At 37.5% G+C, this 15,672-nt stretch overlaps 2 protein-coding genes across 2 annotated transcripts in view; one reads left to right on the forward strand and one right to left on the reverse strand.

Annotated features, from left to right (window-relative positions):
* Nucleotides 1-15,672, forward strand: part of tg (thyroglobulin) — a 50,404-nt gene that overhangs the window by 26,739 nt on the left and 7,993 nt on the right. Inside the window, 11 exon segments of the mRNA XM_036583645.1 lie at nt 2,764-2,875; nt 3,163-3,242; nt 3,342-3,479; nt 4,333-4,398; nt 4,702-4,836; nt 5,189-5,353; nt 5,955-6,103; nt 6,105-6,160; nt 6,264-6,351; nt 7,189-7,327; nt 8,893-9,083. Coding sequence (XP_036439538.1) covers nt 2,764-2,875; nt 3,163-3,242; nt 3,342-3,479; nt 4,333-4,398; nt 4,702-4,836; nt 5,189-5,353; nt 5,955-6,103; nt 6,105-6,160; nt 6,264-6,351; nt 7,189-7,327; nt 8,893-9,083 — 1,319 coding nt within the window.
* On the reverse strand, nt 8,303-15,577 carry LOC118817033 (src-like-adapter). The gene is made up of 7 exons (XM_036583687.1): nt 15,300-15,577; nt 13,146-13,245; nt 11,789-11,875; nt 11,601-11,698; nt 11,350-11,481; nt 11,108-11,231; nt 8,303-9,729 (listed from the first exon to the last, which is right to left on the reverse strand). Exons 1-7 carry the CDS (start codon nt 15,379-15,381, stop codon nt 9,510-9,512), a joined length of 843 nt encoding a protein of 280 aa, XP_036439580.1. The 5' UTR covers nt 15,382-15,577; the 3' UTR covers nt 8,303-9,509.

Consider the following 15,672-nt stretch of genomic DNA (forward strand, 5'->3'; position numbering starts at 1 on the left):
CATAAAATTTGTATGTAAATTGCCAACATGATGCACTGCAGGTTCTAAAGCAGAACATTGTTTCTATAACATCAAGTCCAAGTGCGTCCTGAACTCCTGCTAAAACTTGTAGCAAGATATTTGATTTTTTTTTAATATCAGTACAAGTTTTAAGGCTTCATTACAAAGTTTCTGTGGTTGAACTAAAATAGACTGTCTGATCTTTTCAGGCCCAAATTCTCACGTTTTCATTGTCAGCACTTAAAACAAGAAAAACATTTTATTTAAAAAAAATGTTTTATTTCTTGTGGGCTGCTATGCTTTTTAGTTAAAAACAGGTGGGCCTTTAGGTTGAAAACATTAGGAAACCCTTTTTTATAAACACCAAAAGGTATGAGCACATACCTTGTTATAACATAGAGATTGTCATTGTTTTCTTGAACCTAAGAAATTAAAATGACCATGTAATGACCACATTGTGAGAACACCTGATGTAGCAGCCAATGTCAATACTTAACTAAGCTTGCATACAGATATGTGATTAAGTGTCCCCCTCTGTTGTCGTGACATTTTTGAGATGGAGAGAGAGATTTTCTCTCCGGTGTCAGAGTCATGGAGAACAGTTCCAAAATGTATCCAGCTGGAAATTTTTGTCAGTTTTGTTGAAAGTTAAAACTTGAAGCACAAGTTTTTAAATCAGTCTCAGTCAGGTCTGACTCATCAACGTGTTATGTATTTGGTTTGGAGTTAAACCACTTGATTTCAACATCTGCTACCCTCTTCATTCTCTCTCAGCTAGAACTTCTAGAAGAAGTTTTCCACATACAGTTTCATAACTGTCACATTTTATAAATGCCTGGGCATCTGGATAATGGCTAGGTGTCCTTTAAAAGGGACATTGAGAATCTGTTGGATGCCATTTTAGAAATGTAAACAGTTTTACCTTTAACTGTATGAAGAATTGCCCAGGTGCCAATCCTTGGTTATGGGGACATTTATAACCTATGTTGTGGTGTGTAGTTTTTGTGCATTAGTTTGGATTTTATTGCTTTTTAATTTGGGCTCTTATAATTTTCGCATGAGCCTTATTAAACCCTTTTTCAGCATTAGCCTTCTTTCCAAGATAAAGAACCATTTTCCAAAAGTAATAAAACAAAAAATTGTTGGTGAGTTAGACAATGAGACAACATCCTATACCAAGCAATTTTGTTAATTTGGTTATATTAGCCTGGATTTTCCTGATCTGTACAGTAATTGTTCCCTTCCATTTCTGTGATGTCTAAGGTTTGTCTCCATGGAAAGAAGTCAGCATTACATAACAGTGTGCTGCCATCTGGGCGGCTGTAGAGCAGTAGAGTTTTCCTGCCCATCTGCAGCGGTTCTGAACACCAAGCATTTTGAAGCCATGTGGCGATGTGCTGGTGTACACCTGATTTATAGTGTCTGTGCTGGGCTGAGAAGCTCCCTTAGGTTGCTCTGTCTGTTCTGCCATGTGACTTCAGTTCTGTGCCAATGATCAGTCCTAGTAAATCTGAAGGTAATTAGAAACAGGTTTCTTATTGACCCCATGCTGCAGTTTAGACAAACCCTGTTTACGTATCTTGTGCTTAAAATGCTATTAACTGCTAAGTAGAGTATTCAGAGTGTGGCTGACTATGGGTATTGTTTACACATATTGCCCTGGTCCTCATATGTAAATTTGAGCATGAAGAATGCCACTCCTTTATACCAAGATCATAAAAACTCAGCCGTTTTCTGCCTTTTCCAGAGCCGGCGCAATGTATTTCATTGGCCTATTAAATAATCCACAACAGAAAGCAGCTAGCATAAACTCTTCACATGTGGTCCGTCTGCTGTTGACTTTGATAGGTGGAAAACGATGCTTCCTGTGGGCAGCGCTGCCTCAGGGGGCTTCTCAAGGATCGCTGAGCCAGCATTATGCCTTTCTCCTCACAGAAAATCAAAGACTCTTTTCACAATTACAGCACTTCAGGGCTTTACTAGGAGTTTTCTTCCTGTTGGAAAGCATGTCATTTTGCCAGGTCAAGAGCCAAATAAAGGAAGACTTAAGGGCTTTATCCAAGAACTGTTTAAAAGAGATCACATTGTGTTTTCTTTGTGTCTTCGCAAAAATGTGTTTTGGTGTCCATCTGTTTATCTTTTGTATCATAATATATATTCTTATTTGTTTGTTTTCTTCATTCCACAGTCTTTCGTAAATCTTAAACAACAAGCTCTAGAGGCTTTCCTCTTAAAGCAGATAAAAACTGTGGACTGAATTATTTTCTTTATGGTGAATTTGCATTAAAAATCATTTCCAGTGTAGACCTGGGGCTGCTTATATGACCCAGAGCACTGTTCCATTATGCCGTTCTAATGGTACATTTATATACGTGAACTTTGTGGAAAACTTTGTGGTTTAATATCGCCTCTGTATGCAGTGTTTATAAAGCCATATGTTCAGACTACTCTCATCAGCTGAAATTTTCCACCCTCACTAGTCTTTTTTATACAAACACCCATGATATTTTTTCCTCCTTTAGGGAATCGTTAGTTTGAATGATTATAATCAATGTATCTGGTAACCACACATTCTGAACTATTTATGTCAGTGAAATAATATAGCCAATATTTTCTCCCCATTTTCTGTGATTATTATCTGAAAGCTTACATTTGAAAGGATTTGAAAATGCATTGAGGTAAAGAACATATATCACATTAGAAATGGTTCTTGGAAGCAACAGAAGGAAAAGGTGGTGTTTTTTACTCCTTCTCTCTCTGCAGTTGATTTAACAGGCAGCGTGGAGAGCTTCTATAGCCGCGTGCCATTTAAAAAGATGGTGTCTTATTCCGTCCGCAGCAGAGACAGTGTGTCCAGCAAGCCCATTACTGAAGGGTAAGCAAGTATTCAGTATCACTCGAGAGTTGTAATACGGTATTTGGAGTAAAGAAAGCTGGCATTGTGAGTTATTCTCCCCCTAACATAACCTTTTGTTTGGCCCGAAGTACATAATAGTGTAGTAAGTCGTGAGCTTGTGCTGAAATAGAGTTTAAACTGTTTAATCTTTCACAATCACAACTGGCAATCAAAAGCCCCTACCACAAGTCCTGTCTTGTGGTTGCCTGAGATAGACCTTTGATGATTATTTCCTCTCAGCTGCTACCTGTTGCTGTGTTGTGCAGGTTTTTTGAGTGTGAGAGGCGCTGTGATGAGGACCCTTGCTGCAGGGGCATTGGATATGTCCGAGATACTGAAGCTGCTGGTAGGAACATGTGGTTGTATCTTTCTATAGCTTTTTGTGTCATACCATTAATCACTCATTGATTAACCATGTTATTGTACATCTCTCTCTCTCTCTCAGATATGTTGTGTCTGACTCTGAATAGTCTGGGCATTCAGACGTGTGGGGAAGATGACCGCACTGAGTGGAGAGTGCAGGACTGCTCCCCTTCAAAAGTGCAGACTGGACTCTACCCCTTTGGCTGGTATGAGAAACCAGGTATGTGTGAATTCTGCACTCCAGCATATGGGAGCAAACAGGTGGATATATGTAAACGAACAACCAGTCTTACTCCTTAAATGCTCATTTACTGGTGAAGTGCTTTTGCCCTCGCAGTATCATTCAAAAGTTTGGAATCACTTGTCAGTTTTTACTGTTATTTCATTCAGTTGTACTTTGTTGGAATGGAATGCTATAAACGTGTGGTTGGATGGATAGAATGGATAGTTTTGGTTTTAATACAAGGCAGAAGCACAATCGAAACCACTGTAAAATACTTGACATACCTATGTCAAATACATAATTTATATGTATCCTGCATTTTTTTTTTTTGCATTTGTGTGGTTTTATGTCTCAAAAATGGTCATAATTCATCTATACATGAAAATTTTAGAACCTGTCTTTATCCCTTACCCCACTGTACTTTGTGTGGAAACCATGGCAACATACAGCCTCTTGTAGCAGATTACTTCAGAATTTCGGAAAATTATTGTTATTATTACTATTGTTTCAGCACTATTGTCACGAAATGTCATAAAATCTGCCTAATTAGTTGTAATATTTTTATATTATATGACTTTTGTTTGCGTATTTTGGTTTGATGCAAGCCATAATAAAAATCCAGTATTGTACCCCTTTAGTCTGGACCAAAGGGACCAAACTACAAAGTTAAACACATCCTAAATGCATCTGAGTGTTTAAGCACAGATCACACTGGCTTATACCTTCTGTCATTCTTTAAAACTGTAACTGCTTAACAGATAGCAGATACTCTGCTGCCTGCTAATACTGATGGAATTCATACCTTCATGACATATCATTTACTTGACCTGTGAGTTTCCTGTATTTCCAGTGAATCAGTGGACACAAAGTCCTGGTATTTGTCCTTCCTTCAAGCTTCGCTCTCCCTCAAAAGCTGGTAAGAGGATCGTTATCTTTTATCAGAAGCTTGTGCACCTTCATGTAAATGGCTTAGAAACACTAGATGTGCAATTTCTTTATCAGGAATTATTTTTGCTCTACACATGATTAGATTGCATGTAGTTGGTGAATGTAAAGCACTTAATTCCCTCTTTTTTATACACAAGTATACACACATTCATACACAACATTACATCATCTTCACATGTCATATAACTCATATGGAATTTTCTTCTAACACTGTAATGTTATCATTTTAAAATCATGTATTAAATGTGTTTTTGTTGCTGATTCTTCACAGTTAATTTGAATGACTGGAAGCTGGTAAATGCATCATCTGTCCTTGTGGACCCGTCTGTCTCCACGTTTGACATAGTTCATATCAGCAGAGACATTGCAGAGGAGCTGGATGGAGTGCGTGATTGGTGCCTGGCTGGTGAGAGTGCCTTGCTCTTTCTTTCTTTCTTTCTTGCTTTCTTGCTTTCTTTCTTGCTTTCTTTCCTCACCTTACATGAACTTCAGTAATCTGCAAAGATGAAGGATGCCTTTTCATGTACCTATGAAGAGACTGAAGTAACCTACTTAGTCAGGACCAGCAAAATGGCCCTGACTTTGTGAAGTGCCTTCATACAAAAGTTACCTGTTAAATTAAAAGACTGCTGTTTTCTTATTGGTTACTAGAGGTTGCTGTTAGGTTTAGGGTTAGGCTTAGCAAGTTCTGATTACGTATATTACTTACCGTAAATATGTCCTGATATTGTAAAAAAACAAAATTTTCTTCTCTGCAGCCTGTGAGGAGAATGATTCGTGTTCTGCTGTGTCAGTGGCCAGTAGAGAGTCTGCAGTTAGATGTGTGATGTATCCAGACACTCATATCTGTCTGCCGTCGTCCAGCAGCCAGCACTGTGTCTTCCTCACTAAAGAACCTGCTGAATATGTGTACCTTAAAACAGGTGAGGAAATGTCCTGAGAACTAGTAGTGTAACCCTTATGCTTTCCCACGATAAAATACAATTGTAATTTGTAAGGTGTTAAGAGAACGCTAGTACTCTGCAAATTCATCTCCATAGTATGCAATCAATATGATTGATACATCCAGCGAACAATTGTACATTTCTGTTAATTCACTTTAAACTGTGATTGATAAACATTTATTGGTAAGACTTTACTGAAGGGCAGCATTTGTAAGGCTACACAACATCTACATAAACCTTTAATGACAATTGCCATAAACCTGCATAAACATACAAACATGAGAAAGTGTTGTGACAACTTGTGTTTTTTGAAATAAACCTTTAGTGTTTGTATAGGTTTGTTACTTGTCATAGGAGACTTAAGCAGATGTTGTGTAGCCTTATGAACACCACCTTTCAGTAATCTTTTTATTTATTAAAATGAATTTAATGAAAGCGCTAAAATAACCATATTTTTCAACTTTTAATATTTTTATTGACCATGGTTCAGTGTTGTGTTTGTTTACTGGACCTCTTTTTACAAACAGCTCAAGTAGTCTGTGATTAGTATTATGGCTTTTAAGGATTTTGTGTGTTTAAGTTTTGAAGCCAAAGCTGACCTCAGTCTCCATCCCTGGCCATGGAACGCTCCTTGGTGAAAACGGGGTGAAGCTGATTGGTGCAGACAGCAAGAGTGTGACTTATTTCCTGGGGGTGCCTTATGCTCGTCCACCGATTGGACAGCTTCGCTTTCAGTGCCCCGCAACCAGCTGACTGGACAGGATCCTGGAATGCCACGTTTGCTCGGTGTGTGTTTTGTGGTTGTGTCTGAATGTGTATGTATGACTCATTTGTTGTTTGCTAGTCTGGCTGTTTTGAATTTGGTATTTAAATGTTTGAATTGTTTCAGACCCAGTTGTCTTCAACCTGGTGACACCACTGACTCACGTTCCAGTGAAGACTGTCTCTACTTGAATATATTTGTACCAGGCAGTGTGGTACGTGCTGATGATTTCATATCTCTGCATCACATACATAAACACACATCCAAAACAGGCACAAAAAAAGTGTCTAACGAAGTGTTTCTCAATCCAGCACTGGACATTTTACCTGCTGTAACACACCCATTTTAAACTCAAGGATGCTTGTTAATTAGATGATCAGTTGATTTAAGGATGCACTAATAAGGAGTTTCTGCTAATTTACACCTTGTTGTGGTCAATACCAACAATGATGATTTAGATTAGATTTTTTTTTAATTAAAAAGAAAAAACTTCACACTATAGCCTATATATGAAGTGCAGTGGACAGGACAGGTTAAAACTTGATGGAGAAGATGGACTTTAACTTTTAAAGTTGATTAAATTTAGACAACCATATGATAGCTTAATTGGACTTGGTAATTGAAAATATTAATATTATTTTTATGTGTCTTTATATATTATATATTCTATATTGTATTTGGACCCACTTGTCCAGAGCCGCGTACAACGGTGGGGGAGATATAATGTTAGGTGTTTCTCACTAGGAGTCTTATTGGTATAACAGTTATCCAACCTTCCATTTACAGGGTGACAGTATTAATAATAGGGCACTAAATTATCAGTTACAGTTGCCGCCTGTAATTCCACTATTAGATGTTAATAAGGATTATATTGTCCCATTTTTGGTGAATAATATATTGGCCAACATATTCTTCACTCCTGTGAGAAAGTGCAGTGCAAATGCAGCAGCAGGATTAGGAAACGTTCGTCAGATGACTGCGAATGCCATATTCATGTCTCATCAACAAACCCTGCTTGCTGTTTTCCATGGCGCCATCCTGTTTGTTACAGAGTCAGGGTGCACCAGTTCTCATGTTTTTCCATAACTCTGGCTCCGGCCTGCTGGATGGCTCTTACCTTGCTGCTGTAGGAGACATCATTGTGGTGACAGCCAACTTCAGGGTTGCTGCTTTTGGGTTCCTTAGCACAGGTACTAATACACCCCAGCATCACACAAACACACTCTTTTATCATTTTATTGTTTATCTCACATTTATTATCACGTTTATCTCATCATAGTGCTAGAAAACACTAATAAAACATATAAATAAGGAATGGTTTGGTGTGCCCAGCAGTCTTGGGGGGTTTTGCAGTACAAAGTAACATGTTACAATAATGTGATTACTTTTTCCTGTAACAGTGTGGTGTAACACATTACAGTTTATATTCTTGTAGTCACATTATAGTTACTGGCTTAATAAGAATTGTGTTACTCACATTACTCATATGTTTATAAAAGAACAATACTAATCATGTGTTATGCATTTAACATGTGATTATTCGTGCCTGACCTGTTGTTGTTTCCACACGTGTTTGCCACGTGAGTCTGCTGACTGAGCGACTTCGATGTGAATACAAGAAGCACGTCATGAGCACAGGAAGTGCTGTAAACTTGGTGAACAGGCTGTGAAAGCATCTGTTCTAGATGGATGGTTTCTAATCTGAATAAGAGAGATCCCTAACCTCACCTAAACAGGCCAAACTAGATTTTTATTCAAGAACAGCTCTGTATGCTTCACATTTTATTCATAAAAATTGAGGCATCTTTCTACCGGCTAGTTTCTAGGTTTTCAAACTGCATCAGCCATTCATAATTCTATTCAAGCGTGACTGGCTATGCCTTTTTAAAGTCAGGGATAGTAACATGCCTAAATTATATTTACTGTGACTCGCTGTTTCTTTCTTTCAAACTGTTGTTTGGCAGCCGAAATGATGAATAACTAAATGACCTAAAATGACTGCTGGGTTTGCTCTTATATACATCTGTACCGACTGTATAAGGGCAACACGTGGGTTTTACAGATGTAACGTAGAAATAAATTAATGAGTAATTGATTCCTTGTTTCCAGCAAATATTGAGTAAAGTCATTTCATTTCACATTGAATGAAACCATTTGCAATGGACTGTTTGAGTAACTGTCCCAACACTGGTGCCCTATAACTTTCCAAGACCGGGTTGCATGGTAGAGTTTTTTTTTCTGTGTAATAGATCATTCCTGTCAAAAACAAAAAACTTGTATCTGCGTTTCTCTTCTTTTGAAAACACCAGCTGATCTTTAACTTGTGTGAAAGTTTCATGAAGAATAGACCAATATGAAAGGCCCCAAATTATTTGGAGTAAAATCTCTTCAAATTAAGTTCTGTTGAAAATTAAGAACGTTTTTCCTTTTTGCTATTTTGGAGATACAAGGTTGTTGTCTGACAGTGATGATATAAAGTTTATAATATGTACTGTGAGCATTTACAACAGACACCTCAAAATGATAAGACTGCTATGTGCTATGAATGATATGCTTTAGTAACCCTCTTTAGTCTGAATTCTCTTGTTGCAATGGTTAAAGTATTCGCAGTATTAAAAATGGCTGTATAGGAATTGACTTTACTCACTACCATGTACATTATTTGGTAGAATACAGTTGCAGATTGTTGTATCTTACATTGAGTGGATACTTGGTCATCCAAAGTGATACAATTTGCATGGTCATATGACCACAGGTTCCAGCGCTCTTCCGGAGAACTATGGGCTGCAGGACCAGGCAGCAGCACTTGGGTGGGTACAGGAGAACATTGCTCTTTTCGGAGGAGATCCCACCAGGGTGACTGTGGGAGCAGACAGAAACGGTGCTGACATTGCCAGTCTTCATCTCTTCTCATCCTCATCTCTCTTCCACCAGGCTCTGCTCATGGTAAGAACTGAAAAGTGCATCTGTCTGAATCATGAGGAGATGGTGTGCCAGAATGGAGAAAATAACAATGTCTTGGTCTTTTCATGGTTGAAGAGAACATAGTAAATCCACAGTGAAGTCCACATGTGGTACTGAAATACAAGCAGTAAAAGTCAATGTGTGAAATATCTCAAACATCCTCACTGTAGTAGCTTGAGCCCCGTGCTTAATTTGCAGGCCTCAAAATGTCAGCCAACAACTTCTTGTTGTTTGCTGGCTTTCTCAATTCATCCTTAAGATTAGTTTGCAAGGTATTTTTCTAAAACACAGTGTAGTATTTTGGAATAGATCAATTTGTCTTGGTTCAAATGCAAAGCATGTTTTTAGGTTGTAGCCGTTCATGTCCTTAGATTTCAGTACCGCTTCTTCAGCTCTTTCCGCGGTTCATTATGCAACTTCCTCATAGCTCTCTTCCTCTCTGACTGTACTGTGGACCTGTTGGCTGGATGGCATGTAGATGGATCTCCATTTCTTCCTCTTCCAGCTGTGCTTTCTTCTTTCTTGGACTCCGGCCAGGGAGAGATAGGTCGACACACTGTTTTGGACCCCGAAACTGATGCCAGAGTCTCTGCGAGCAGGAAAGCCACTGGCATTCTGCTGCTCAGCACTGTGGAGGGGTTAGAACAGTTAGTGAACCTTTTACATAAAGCTGTCTGATGACATGCTTTTAAAAAGCTGATACAGCAAAGATGGATTATCACAGTTTCATTGACTGACTATACCTGGCCTCAAGACAAGCTGAATTATTCAATCATAATTAAGCCTTTTACTTGTCCATCTCTAAAAAAACAGACACCCTTAGAAGTATCAGTCATCACTGATGAAAATTACAAAGCTTGGTATACCTTTTATTAATTACTCACTTGTAGTTAAGCTTGGACGATAACGCAAATTTAGACAACTGATTTTTGTCTGCACAGTTATAAACGATATCATCCTGATTAAAATTTTAGTTATAATGTAGCACATATGAACAATATAAAGCCTTGCAGAGCCTGTAGCTTGCATTTTCCCAGGTTGTGCTATCATTACCCTACAATTATCACCTGGGATAAACATTTCTAATCATCTAACCATATTCTGCACAGATGGCCGGAAACACATTTTAACATTCAGTGATTCTCTGAGTTTGTTTCATTGGAGTTAGTGATGTTCTGTTTGTATAACCTATAATTAGTGCAGTCTTTTCTATTGTATACATTTTTTTAATTAACCATAGATGCAGTTGTATGCAAAAGTTTGGGCACCGCTGGTCAAATGACCTTTTATTGATTTTATAAGTGAAAACAAGTTAATACATTCTCCACAGAGAACACACTTCTGCACATTTTAAGGGAAATGGAATATATAGGAATTTTGCACTAAACTTTTGCAGAGAAAAGTCATATTTAAATGTGTTCCCTGTAAAATATGTGTTATTTATTTTCACTGGAAAAATCAATAAAACATGTAATTTGACTGTGTGTTCACACTTTGACTTACGACTGTAACAGTGATTGTACAAAGGGAATAATAAAGGTGAAGCACAGAAAAAGGCAAAAAAAAAAAATCATGTGGCATGTGAAAGCAAAAAATAACAATATGCACCTATTTAAATTATTGCAGTATTCAGTAATATCATTTATTGGCATAAGTCTACTTGTGGCTTATTGAAACTAACAAAGAAATTCTGTAAAAATCAATATTTAAAAATTTCAACTCTTTTTTCATTATAAGTTTTTTTTTTGTGCGTAGATTCTTGTTTTGCGGAAAGAAAAAATACGCTTTACATTTTTGCCATATTTTTGTCATTCAAGTCTAAACAAACAGACAAACACTCTGTAAATTCAGTATGTTATTCAAATCTAATTACATCTGAAGTAATATATGTAGAAAATGCAGTAAACTTCTAATGACTAGTGAATATAGAGCTTTTTTTTTATCAGCATGCAAAATACTTTGGTTCCATAACCCATCTTAGCTGAAGTTTGGGATGGGGCCTTTACCTGTCTGCTGCTGTCCAGTTCTGTGATCTCATCGTTCGAGCAGGCAGGGAGGGCAGGCTCTGGGATGGGTCAGGGGCAGCCAAGCAGGGACCAGTAAGAACACAGCATAGACCATCCGCTATATCTGTGTGAGTGAAAAAGACTTTGTCTGTCCAGATCAAACTAAATAAATGCTGCGCAGAACATTTGAAGAATAGGGATGGGAGCTAAACTAGCTAACAATACAACTTGATCAGTGTTACCAGAGTAGTGGCTGACCAGGTCCTCGAGGCACTGGAAAGTGAGACGTGGGGAGATGAAATACCAATTGTTTGGCAGCCGAAATATCCGGTAATGCATTACGACCCTGTGACGCACAGACAAGGCGTACATACCTGCAGGTGCAAAACCCAAACCAAACTCTTCAGTTTACATAGCAAGTTACACAGCAAATAGCAGTTATTTCTTTGTTAAAAGAAGTATAAATGTAAGGCATCGTCATTCACATTCTCACCTCTTGTACTGACTCTGATCATGAAAGACCCTACTCTGTTCCCAGGCAGTAGAAGCAGCTCCTCAGCCTTTTCCCTCTCAACCCCCTCAAACAACCAGCTGAAACCATGGGGGGAACATCATGTTTGACCCTTATTATATTACAATTGAAAAAGAACTGAATAGTTTAGGTTTAACTTTACTGCTCACCCATGGTAAACCTTGGCTACATGGCAGTGTGGGATGAAGTTTTCCTCTCTAGTCTGGAGAGAGTATACTTTCCACCAGTACCCCTCACTGGGAGAAGAGGGATAGAGACAGAGCATGAAGATCATGTGTCATGGCTTTCTGGACAGATGCTATATATGACATATAGTTCATTATTACAGCAAAGTCAACAATAATAGATTAAAACCTGTTATTTCTTCTCTACAGTTTCTGTCAGAGAAAAAATTAGCTATCAATCTAGTCAATGACCACAGCAGCTCCACTTAATACATTAAACTTACTGTTCAGTGTATAAAAGTCCAAGTCCTGCTTGTAACTGCTTTACTGAGTAACTGAATCTACGGTCACCGGATTTTAACCTTTTGAAGCCTAAGCAATAATTTAGTTACTTATCTTACGGCTTATTATTCATAAACTACTATGACTTATTCAGCAAATGCAATGATACTGAAATGTAAGTTATGTAGTTATGAGAGTGAGGAACTGAAGTGAAGACTCACACACAGGCCCTTTTTCAGAGTTTCAGAAGTTAAAAATGACTAAGTGTGAACTTGGCCAGCCGGCCCAAGAAGCACAAAAGCAATAATTGAATGAGCCCAACTATGTAATTAATTATGTTGGTAAAATCTATGTTTGTCAAAAAGCCTGTTCTTTAAGCTGCTGTCAGTTTAATTGTATGAACGTTTATTAATGAAACTGTGTGGAATAAAATGGTAATTTTTATATATATTTTTAAATTTAGTCGGGCAGAATTAAAAGTTGTCAGTTACACTCTTAAAATATATGTGTTAAAAACAACACATTCTGTCTCTAGGCACATTAGGGTGTTCAGTTGGAAACAACATATTTTGTGTTACTGTTAACTGTTTGTGTTACTGATAATATATTTTGGTTGCTTTTAACGCAGAATGTGTTAAAGCAGAAAACAAAGTGTTAAAATGGGTTGCGCAAGCAGTGTGTTGTTATTTAAAACATCACTTTTTAGGGTGTACAGAACCACATGAAGCGTAAATCCTCAAACATCAGCTTAAGGGCTGCCTTAAAGAAGGTGTATTTCCAATCCTGTACAGATCTTGCTTCCTGTTGTGCCAGCATGGTAATAAAATGTGGCCGTGTTGACTTTGATCACCCGCCGTCTCACAGAGCCATATTTGGCAGTTTTGCTCACGGTCCTATCAGTATACTGCAGGACAGACTGCTCTGTCAGAATGGGCATTTCGAGTCAGACTACTAGTAAAAAAAACATGACCGTATGAGGTTCTCTCAAGATTTTCTTGTCTTTTTGGGGTGGCATACAACATAATGCTTCAGCAGAATGTGAAAGAGTGCTAATGCTCACTCTGATACGAGTCTCAGCCAATCTCCTATGTGGAATAGCGGATCACAAACGTCAGGAGGAGGGTAATCACTCAGCACCACCGCTGTGTCCTTGTCTTTTACTGTAACAGGAGAAAAATAATCACACACTCTTTAAAATCAAAGTGGCAAGTGATGCAGCGATGTCATTTGGGTTCTTTAAAGAACCTTTGGTAACACTTTATTTAAAAGCTACCTCCATACTTCTTAACACATGCATAAGCACTGAATAATGTATTTAAAAAACAATACTTAAATATTTATAAACAGCCTATATCAGGAATTGCAAAATGACATGATTGTCCATGGTAAGAGACTGTAACTACAGATGTGACCGATAGAGATTAGGTTGAAAAACACTGGAGTGTTACTTTAAAGAACCACCCATTGAAAGGTTCAGTAACAATTCATTTGAAGGCTGCCTACACAGACTTCATAACACACGTATAAGCATTGAATAAAAAAAGCAATCTTTGAGAATTTATGAGCAGTTTATGCCAGTAATCCAAAGATGGCGTGTTTTATAAAGTAAGTAATATTGTAATAACCTAATGGCCCTTATACTAAAGTGATGAACATTTGTTCCATTAATTACACTGTTATGATACAACTTTCTCAAATTGTGTACCTTAGGCACAGTTATAGTTAAGAACACCATTTATCAGTTCTATGGAAGAATTTGATGCCTATGAACTCAAGTAATAACTTTCACACATGTTCCTGTATATAAATACCAGCGGTGGAACTTGTACATGAGGGAAAGTTGAAATACTCCTAGAAATACTGCCTTGTAAGGTCACTTAGGAATACTTTGGAGTGATGTTTCATAACAGTGTTATAAGGGGATTCAATCACAATTTAATTTAAGGCTCTTTATGTCAATACAAGGTCATTTACTCCATACAACATTTTAGGTTTACAGGCCTAAGCTTTTAAATTCTAAAATATTGCTTTATAAATGTTATTCAGTGCTTATGAATGTGTTATAAAGTTCTTATGTAGGTAGCCTTTAAATAAAGTGTTACAGAGCCTTTCAAAGGGTGTTTTTCAGCCTGCTCTCTTTCTGTCACATCTGCAGTGTATAGACAATGTTTTTAGTGCTTTTCCCTGTACATAGTTAAGGAACAGACAACATATTGAGTTAAACACATTTATAATGGAAACCTGTGGACAAATGAAGAGTTTTTGCCTACATTAGCTAAGTACAGTGAAACGTGTACAAGTTATTGTCGATGGTAATAATAAGACCATGTGCTACAGATGAAAGTCTAAACTGAAAAGCGCTGGAGGATTAATTTGGAAAACCATCCTTGAAAAGGTTCTTTAGGGAACCAGTAGTGTTTTTCCATGTTATTGCTCCAAAGAACCCTTTTACATTTTTAACTTTGAGAAGGGAATGATGAATTAGTAAAGATAATGTTGATTATAGGCAGCAGTGTTGGTGGATACAGTCTGCCTGGTTTGAGCTTAGTTACATGTGAGGTGTCATAATTGCGCATGTGGCAATCATCACTGTTCTGCCATCTGAGGACAAGAAGTCGTGTTTATTTAAAGCAGTCTTGTAAACTATGTAGATTAAAATTTATTTCACATTTCAGATTATCCATATTAAAGGAGCACAGAGTAAACAGGAAGCACCCTCTCATAGTTCCCTTTCCTAATCAGATGATAAATTCAGTTTTTGTCAAGTCATCAAAATATGTTTCACAACCTTGTGTTTTTTCAGTCACATCAGAGTCCCGCTTCAGTTTTAGTTGATAGACTGGATTTTTGAGGGAGTTATTGTTCTCAAATGAATACAGGTTATATATCAGTTTTATTTCAGATTGGTTTGTGGTGGATCTCATCATTTTATTTTCATGATGATACATCCTAGTAATTTTAACTTCAAAATAATAAAAACAGTAAAAACAATACACAAATAACACACAAACTATAGACGGTAGTTGATGCACCTGATGCAGTTGATGCATGAAAATCTGCAGAGAGGCTACATTTATCCATATTTGCTTGACAGAAGTCCTGCTCAATGTAGTACAGGTTTAATCATAACAAATGAACATGGATTCTGATATTATGAACCTAATCATTTTTCTACTTATAAACGTTATGTACTTCTAGTCAGTGAAATTCTTACCTCTTGATGGTAGATCAGCTTCGGTAGTAGTTTGTGCAAAATTCTCTGTAGAGAACTTCAGGCTTGCCTGTGTATTACCCATCACTGGGTCTTATTCTGAATGTACCAACGTAGCAGTGCTCACTGTATCCATGCAGTTAATATCTCAGTCATGCAAAAAGTCCCAGCTCAGTGACTTCTCCTCTCTCGGTTAGCACTGCAGGACAGTTTGCTGTTTCTGATGACTGATATTTTTTTAGCTTCCTATGATAAGTGTAGAGCCGATTTTGAGTGCAGCCTGTCAGAATGGGGAAGTAATGTTTCAGACCACATTTTCCACTCCAGAAATGAGCAAAATAGGAAGTGATGATAAAGCTGCCTAAAACATGCAAAT

This window comes from Colossoma macropomum, unplaced genomic scaffold (assembly GCF_904425465.1).
Source record: "Colossoma macropomum unplaced genomic scaffold, Colossoma_macropomum, whole genome shotgun sequence".
Lineage (NCBI taxonomy): Eukaryota > Metazoa > Chordata > Actinopteri > Characiformes > Serrasalmidae > Colossoma > Colossoma macropomum.

Excerpts from the sequence above, each read along its gene's own strand:
- LOC118817033 (XM_036583687.1), bottom strand. The coding sequence starts at position 15,381 with ATGGGTAATACACAGGCAAGCCTGAAGTTCTCTACAGAGAATTTTGCA. Across the intron at positions 11,876-13,145 it reads TGGCTGAGACTCGTATCAGA|TGAGGGGTACTGGTGGAAAG; the intron begins GTGAGCATTAGC and ends CTCTTCTCCCAG. Across the intron at positions 11,482-11,600 it reads GATCAGAGTCAGTACAAGAG|GTATGTACGCCTTGTCTGTG; the intron begins GTGAGAATGTGA and ends TTGCACCTGCAG.